Source organism: Gavialis gangeticus, unplaced genomic scaffold (assembly GCF_001723915.1).
Source record: "Gavialis gangeticus isolate Ggan-Ray unplaced genomic scaffold, GavGan_comp1, whole genome shotgun sequence".
Taxonomy (NCBI): Eukaryota; Metazoa; Chordata; order Crocodylia; family Gavialidae; genus Gavialis; species Gavialis gangeticus.
In genome coordinates this window covers 74,122,332-74,131,049 of record NW_017729033.1, presented here as the reverse complement: position 1 = coordinate 74,131,049, position 8,718 = coordinate 74,122,332, and the positions used below count along the sequence as shown (strand labels likewise).

The 8,718-nt window shown below is 41.9% G+C and overlaps 1 protein-coding gene across 1 annotated transcript in view; it reads right to left on the bottom strand.

The window, feature by feature from the left end:
• KIAA1456 (KIAA1456 ortholog) overlaps positions 1-8,718 on the bottom strand; it is a 32,703-nt gene that overhangs the window by 8,121 nt on the left and 15,864 nt on the right. Inside the window, exon 2 of the mRNA XM_019526524.1 lies at positions 6,367-6,540. Coding sequence (XP_019382069.1) covers positions 6,367-6,540 — 174 coding nt within the window. The remainder of the gene's footprint in view (positions 1-6,366; positions 6,541-8,718) is intronic.

Below are 8,718 nucleotides of genomic sequence, written 5' to 3'. Positions count from 1 at the left end.
AAAAACAAGGAAGCTTTGGGTCCACTGCTGAAAGCTAAGGTGACCAGTTAACAGAACATTCAAAGAACGCGAACCTAATCAATAGCTACGTTGCCTCCGACTTCACAGAAAATTAAGTTGCAGCGAAACAGCTAATAAGGATTATTTAGATAAGGGAGGGGACAAGCTGGAAGTTGAGAAAACAGCTTTTGACAGGTCTGAATTAATAAATCATCAGGGTCTGATGAACTTTAATTCCAAGGTACTAAGGGAACTAGCAGAGATCTCACAGACCTTGACAATAATATAATGAAATCATGGGAGACAGGTGAGGTAGCAGAGGACCAGAAGAGGGCCAACATAGAGTCCCTCTTTAAAAAAAGGGGAAAAAGGAGAACCTGGGGAATAACAGACTACTTAGTCTCACCTCAACACCTGGGAAGCTACTGGAGCATATCAGGAAAGTAATTTATACACATCTGGAAGAGGAAAGGCTGATCACAAGCAGCCAGCGTGGACTGATGCCAAATGATGCCAGACAAATCTGGCTGTCCTTCTTTGACAAAATAAATAGGTGGATGAAGGGAATGCAATGGATATAGTGTACTGGACTTCAGCAAGGCTTTTGACAAACTTACACATTTAGGCCAGATAAAATTACTACAATGTGGATAAACAACTGGTTCACTAGCAAAGGGGAATTATAAATGGATCCATATTCAAATGACAGGAAGTTCCAAGTGGAGCCCACAGGGGTCTGTCCTGGGCCCAGTGCTGTTCAACATGTTTCTTAATGATTTGCCAACTGGAATAGATAGCTTCTTGAGCAAAATTGCAGAGGGAGGACACTAAACTGTGAAGGAGTGCAAACATACTAAAGGACATGAGCACAATTCAGAAAGATTTTGATAGATTAGGAAGCTGGGCAAGAGCCAAGAGGATAAAATTAAATACTGACAAATGCAAGATGCTATACCTCAAGAAGAATCAAAAACCTAAATATGAAATGGGTGACAACTGGCTGGGTGGCAGCACTACAGAGAAGGATCTAACAGTCTGAATGGAACAGAATCAATAGAAGTCTGCAGTATGATGCAGCTTCACAAAAGGCTGCAGTCAATGGGAGTTTTTCAGTTTTGGGCTGCGTCAACAGGCACATCAGGTGCAAGACACAGGAGGTGACAGTGCCTCTTTATTTGGCAAACCATATGAGGTTGATGGAAACAGGCATCTTCAGCTTGCAAGATAGGTAGTTAAGAGGGGATAGGATAGCAGCCTTAAAATATCTGAAGGTCTCCTATAAAGAGCATAAAGAGGGAGCACACCTTTTTTCCACTGTTACAAAGAGCAGGACATATCCCAATGGCTTGAAGTGGCAGCAAAGTAGGTTTAGATTCAATATCAGGAAAAACCTCTTCACTATTACAAAAATAAAGCAGTGGAATAGACTGCCTAGGGAAGCTGTGGAATTTTCATCACTGGAAATTTTCAATAAAAGGTTGGATAAGTATTGGTCAGGGAAGATCTAGGAGTAACTACGCTGAAGTTGCTTTTTCAAGCACACAGTTGGAAGCCCAAAAGGTCCATTCCCCTGCCCTCCTCCCCCAACCCCACAAACTGGAAGATAATAGGGCTGTGCGAAGCTTTGGTCACTGATTTGATCTGGCAGAGATTCAGCCCAATTCAGCAGCCAAATCTCCAAATCCAGATCAAATCAGGAGACCTTTTAATCTCTCCAAATCGAATCGGAACCCTCCAAATTGATTCGGAGAGATTCGATGATTCGGACATGGACATGGCTTTAAATTTTTTTTCTCCGCCTCCCAGCTTCGTGTTCCTGCCCCCACAGAACCCATCTCTCACACACCCTAGAGCAGGGATAGAAGCCTGTCTGGCTCACCAGCCCTGTAGTGGCAACCCAGAGCTGTACCTCCTAGTCACACCCCCTGCTTGCCAGTCCTCAAGTGGCAAGTCGTAGCTGTGTAGGTGAGGGGCAGTCAGAGAAGTTTTTTAGCCTTAGGGTGTGACTGCTCCGAACTCAAAGTTTAGCACTAATACCCCTGAGCATTTGAGCAGATCAAAGTGCAATGTGTAACAAGGTCCTTAGAAAAGGGAGTTCTGGTTCTCCAGTTAAAGGGTGAGATTTGTGGAATTATGCTTGCTGTCCCCAGGTTGCAGAGCAGAATGGAGGGTGTTTGTTTGTTCCCACGCTTCTGGGCTTTCCTGGTTGTCTCACAGAGCCAGGAAGGAATTTTTCCCACTTCTATTGCTACACATAGAAGGGTTCTTTTTTTGTCTTCCTCAGAATCACTGTGTGCTAGCTGCTGCCAAGGCTGGAGATTTTGACTGGCATGTGCCAATGCTGCTGCTGGGATTCTAACTCAGAGGCCCGCTAGAGGGCCTTGCCCCTCTGCTCAAGGTCAGACCAATCACCACATTTGGGATCAGGAGAGAGGTTTACCGCACAGTTTGACTGGTATGGATTGTGAGGGTTTTGCCCTCCTTGTTATTAGGGAGCATGACCCTCTCCTTGGACCTCTCAAGTGCATTTTAACAACACTTGAAGCAGCATGACACTAACAGCCCTTATCCTCCTGCTTTACCATTGCAGATTACAGTGTTTTTGGTATATTTGGACAATATACTTTGTCGTTGTATGACAGGATTGACTGTATAATTTTAGGAATATGTTAAGCAAGGACTTGTATGGGATGGTTTGGATAGAGATGATCCTGCTGCACGCAGAAGATTGAACCAGATGACATCAAGAGGTCTCTTCCATTCCTAATTTTTATGATTCTGATTACCTACTCCCTGGGTTCCCAGCAGTGAGGCATAGGAATATAGATATCTATCAGAGGCACCTACTCCAGATCAGCTGCCTGTCTGTTTCCTAATGATCAGGTAATTTACACTGGTATACAAAGGATCTAAATTATACTAGGAAATGTATTTTTCCTTCACCACCTAAGACTCCATGTCCAGTTCACCCACTGGGATCCTGCTGAAATTTACAACTAATAGTAATATTAACTGATCCAACCTGTTCATATCATTAGGCATTTATAAACATGCTATGAGAGGCTGGGAGTGAAGGGGGACACTTGTATTAGTGCCCAAAGTATTACATGTATCAGTGTAATAATAAGAATTACTATTATTAAAGTGCCTGAAGCATTACATGTATCAGTGTGCCCATGCTGAAAAATGGCAGCAGGGCACCTTGAACTAAAGCTTGTTGAACAAGCTTTATTTTGAAGTGCCCCACAGCCATTTTTTACTGTGGGGACACTGATACATATAACACTGGAGTCTGCTGGACTGCAGTAATTCTCATGCTTCAGCAAACTCAATTACAGTGCATGAAGCAGCCTCCCTGTACATATATAGGAGCCCATTATGTTCAATGAACTACATGGCTAACAGATGGTACAATAAAAACTTCTGGCCAATACTAACCTAGAACAAATTCACGTCAGTGACAATATCATATTGTTACTGTACCCTGAGCTATCCACTCTTGCTGTATGCAACAGAATTAAATTACATTTCATTTTTATATGCTGTTCACTTTTTTCCCCCTAATATTCAGAGAATTAAGTAACCTTGAATACGGAAAACGTAATCATGACAGCAACCAAATGTGACTAAATAATATAAATAGTTTCAAGATAACATGGTTTTATATAAGTACATTTGGAACATGTCCATCAAATATTCCAGATAAATACATATTGGACTTCATCAAAGCCTTTGATTCTGTTTCCCGAGAGGTTCTCTCAACTAAATTGGAGGGTACTGGGCTGGATCAGTCTACAGTGATATGGGTGGACAACTGGCTTAGAAGCCAATCCCAGAGAGTTGTAATCGATACAATGGCCTCATCCTCGAGGGCTGTCTCCAGTGTTGTCCCCCAGGGATCTGTGCTTGGAACTGTTAATTAACATATTAATGACTTTGATGAGGGGGTGGAAAGCTCAGTGATTAAGTCTGTGGATTATACTAAGCTGTGGGGAAACGTGGGCACATTAGAGGATAGGGTAAGGATCCAGGATGACCTTGACAAACTGGTTTTATAGACGGAATGGAAACAGATGAGATTTAATAGGGATAAGTGCAGGGTTCTTTATCTGGGTAGGAAGAACCTTCACCATAACTACATGATGGTTGGTGGTAAACTGGCTGGTACAGCATCTGAACAGGACCTGGGGGGTTGCAATCGACCAGAAGATGAACATGAGTCAACAGTGTGATGAAGTCACCAGCAAGGCAAATAGAACTCTGCCGTGCATCAGCCAATGTGTTGGCAATAGATCCATGGAGGTGCTTCTCCCTCTCTATTTGGCATTGGTGAGGCCACAGCTGGAGTACTGAGTCCAGCTCTGGGCACCACACTTCAGGCAGGATGTGGATAATCTTGAGAGGGTACAAAGAAGGGTCACCCATATGATTAGGGGCCTGAAGGAAATGAGGAGAGACTCCGGGAACTGGGCCTGTTCAGTCTGAGTAAGATAAGACTGAGAGGTGACTTGATAGCTGCCTACAAGTATGTTAGGAGTGAGCATCAAGATCTAGGGGATCAACTCTTCAAGAAGGCACCTGAAGGGAGGATGATAACCAATGGGCACAAGCTAATAGAGGGAAAATTTAGGCTGGACATAAGAAAAAACTTTTTTTCCATAAGGGTTACCAGAATCTGGAACACTCTCCCAGCAGAGGTTGTGCAGTTGCCATCCTTGGATGTGTTCAAGATGAGATAAAATGGTACTAAAGGCTACTGACTGATCTGAAGGATTCTGTCACTACGGTGACTTCCAACACCAGGAACATATAATCAGCCAACACAATCTGTAAAGTTCCTGTCTAAATAAGGTTCACATAATGAATCAAATTCTCTTCAAAGCTAAAATGTCATAATCCTAGTAGTAATATTAGAGTGATGTTGTATCAGTGATGGTCTAGGAATTATGCAAGGGACAAGGATATCTTGGGGTAATATCTTTTATTGGACTAACTGCATAGTTTGGATAAAGTTAGAGAAGCTTTTGAATGCAAAGTTTTATTCAAAAGCTTATCTAACTTTATCTCAGCCATGATCCAATAAAATCAGATCCAATAAAAGATTTAACCCAAAAAATCCTTACCTCTTGAATAATCTTCCTGGTGATTCTATAGACATATTAATTTGATCAACAGCAGAGGAGCATTTGATGATTGATATGAATATTTTCCTTTTTCACAGAAGACGAAAGAAGAACAATTTGGCGCAATGAGACAGACAAATATGTACTAGATTTCATTTTATTTAGGATGAACATTCATTACTGTTATATGTAAAAGAATGTGATTATCATATTTATTCTCATCAATCTAGTAATTGGCCTAGGTAGGATGCAGGCAGGCAGAAAGATATATTGATTTTATATCCGTTTATTATGCAAGTGTAACTAAGAGGTGACTCTGGCTCAGTCTCACTGGCAGGTAGTAAAACCTGTTAGTAAGGTAAATCTGTTAGTATACTGGGCACTCTCTCCCACTCAAATTTTGTGAATTTACTGAGGCATGGACCTACTGAAACATGCATTTCCTATGGCAAAACATTTTATTCACCACATAGAATTATTTCTCTGCGGTCAAATACAATGAACAACAGTATTATTCATATTTTATCATTTGTATATGAGATGCTATTAGCAGTATTGTGCAGGTTAAATGGTACAATATAATAGTGATGATAGATACTACTAAACACATTTTGAAATGAATCCTCTACTATTCGACTTAAATATAGATGCGCAGAACATAGGTAATATTTTTTCAAAATGAGTACCTGTTGGAGTTAGGCTGATAAATTCCTGACTCATTTTAGAAAATGGGACATAGGCGCTTAGGTTGCTTATGTAGTTTCGGATTTTTATGGCTTGTCAGCACTAGAAAAAAAGTACTCTTAACACATTACCTAAAGTATGCTAACTGACACATTAAAGTCCTAGCATAGACAAGGCAAATTGTAGCTTTAACATTTTACCTAGGCGAGGAAGACCCCTGGAGGAAAGAGTATCCCTTGACCAACTAGCATGTATTAAAACTACAGATTGAATTGTTTATACTTGGAGTTTAATACATGATAGTTAGCACATGTTAAATGGAAACAATTATCCCAGGAGAAAGCCATACACACAGTCTGTATACTTCCCTAGCCAGTACCATGGCTGTAAAATTATATCAAATGCCTCTTCATTCTAAGGTTTCCAATCATGAATTCATGTTTTAAATTAAATCATTTAACAATAATCATTAGTGAAACACAGAAACAAACAGGAAAATTAACTACAATATTTCACATTTACTTTGGCAGACCACAAACATGCTCCCCTATCCTCTTACCTCCAATGGAGATGATTGTATTGAAGCACTGATCCCTAAATGGAAGATTAAGGTTGTCACATACCAATACTTCACAATCTTTCTTCTTTGAAATTTCCACTAATGGCCCACAGTAATCACAGCCCAGATTATACACCTGACTGTTGACAGTGAGGTACTTTCCAGTCCCACAACCTAAAAAAGACACACTTTGTTATCATCATCTGCCATCCCCCACAGAATGAAAACATTTAGTGTGAAAATACTCTTTTTAATATTTCATTTTTTTAAAATAGGCTGCAAAAATGAAATAGGGGCTTGATCCTGCAGACCTCTTGCTCACTGGATTCATTTTATCAATTTAACCAGTATGTTCACATCACCAGGCATAGAGTCATTTCCCCAATGACTAAATAAACATTTTGTTCCTTGGGCAACACCCTTTTAAAAAGTTTCAAAAAACAACAAACAACATTAAAAATCAATATTCTCCCTCTGATCCACAGTCCACACACTTTTACACAGACTGCAAAGGTTTCTCTCATATCAGTAGAAATTCTACATTTGCAGATTCTACACTACGCTCAACTGCTGCCACGCAGCCTAAATACCCTGGTACAAGGGATAGTCTCCTTGAGGTGCTGTTCAGGTGGAAGTTAAAGGAATCCTTCCATGCAGGTACTGGGCTACTCTGTAGCCACTACTACACACATCCCCTGGACTACTACACAGATCCCTTGTTAGTCCCTTTGCAAGGACTAACACTAACAAGAAGGATCAGTGAAGAAAGGGGGATTTAAGAGTCTCTCCCTGCTCTCCATCCTGGGGCCATCATGAAGCAAAACAGCATATTATATGTGTGTCACAGTACATATACCACTACAAATCCTGCCCTTACCTTTTGCCTGAGTTCAATTGCCAGTGGGAACTCTAGGGCTTCAGAGGAGAGAGCAGGATTTCCCTCAGACTGCTGCATATGTCCTAAAGAGCTGCAGCAGCTTAGAGGTGGGATTTTTTAACCTCAAAACACATGTTTAAAAATGGTAGAAGCTCACTGCTCCCTATACAAGAAAGAACTATTTCAGTGTCACAAGTCCATCCATCCTCTAACCATTTTTGCTTTACTCCATTACAGCAGCACATGTGTGTGACAAGCAGCTACAGAATGTGTCTTCTACCTGAAAGTATGTTTTGTATTACTAAAAGACTGGTGCTGTTCTAAATTGAAATCTTTCAGAGTGCTCTTCAATACCGTATGCATCACAGGCACTTTTCCAAATTAGATTAGAAAACATTCAGCACAGTTATGGGTCAGTGGTGAGGAATAATCTCTGAAAGTTTACAGCCCAGCAGCAGAGAAACAGCAAGACACAGAGAACCATTTCAGTATTAGTAATTCAATTTTAAAGCCTGCAGTTATCTTTAGAAACAGCACTGCAGCTGCTCTCACTGATGCTAATGTACAACATTATCTACAGATACAGTACAATATCGGTGGGAGAGCAGCAAAACACTTCAGGAAGGTTACAGGGAGGTTAGCTCAGGTTAAAAATGGCTACCTGATCTAACTTAGTTTGCCCAAGTGTGGACCTTGCACTAGCTAGGTGGATCCAAGTGCAAACTGTACAGAAATTCAGGACAGTTAGATCAGTCTAAAAATGGCTGACCCAATCTAAATTAACCCTACCTCTGAGGTGCACTCAATTTAGAACAGATCAGCCATTTTAAAACCAATTTAGCTGTCCCAAACTTCTGTACAGTTCCCAGCACAGCCCCAAGGCTGGGAAAGCCCTGTGGCTGGCCCCAGCCCTAGGGCTCCACTTTTCCAACCCCCTCACTCCACACCAGGCTATTCTTAGCCACCAGACAGACAACCCCTTGGCCTCCCCAAGCCTTCCAAACTCCACATCCCACAAGCCCCTCCTAGAGCCACTTTACTGGAGTTCACCAGTGCCAGGAGCCAAGAAAGTAAGTGAGATTGGGGGGAAGAGTTGGATGAGGGGGAGTTAGTTTACTGGGGGGTTGTTCATCCAAAAGTGGAGTGGCTAAAAATAGCCCCTGTCCTGAGAATGAAGAAGAGAGCCCCGAAGCCCCCTGCAGACCCTGCAAGCCCCATGATCCCACCAAAACTTCCCATGGACACTGATCCCCGCCACGGATACCACCTACTCCTGAATCCCCCACAGACCCTATCTGCACCCCCGATCTCGCCCCCTGCAGACTCTGCCTTCCCTCCAATCACCCTGTGGATCCCCCCTCCACGAGCCTGGTTGCCCCTCCAATCACTCAAACCCCCTGCTATTCCCCCCCAATCCTGACTTACCTTAGATCAGGTGGCCATTTTTTACTCAATCTAACCTCCCCAAATGTCCA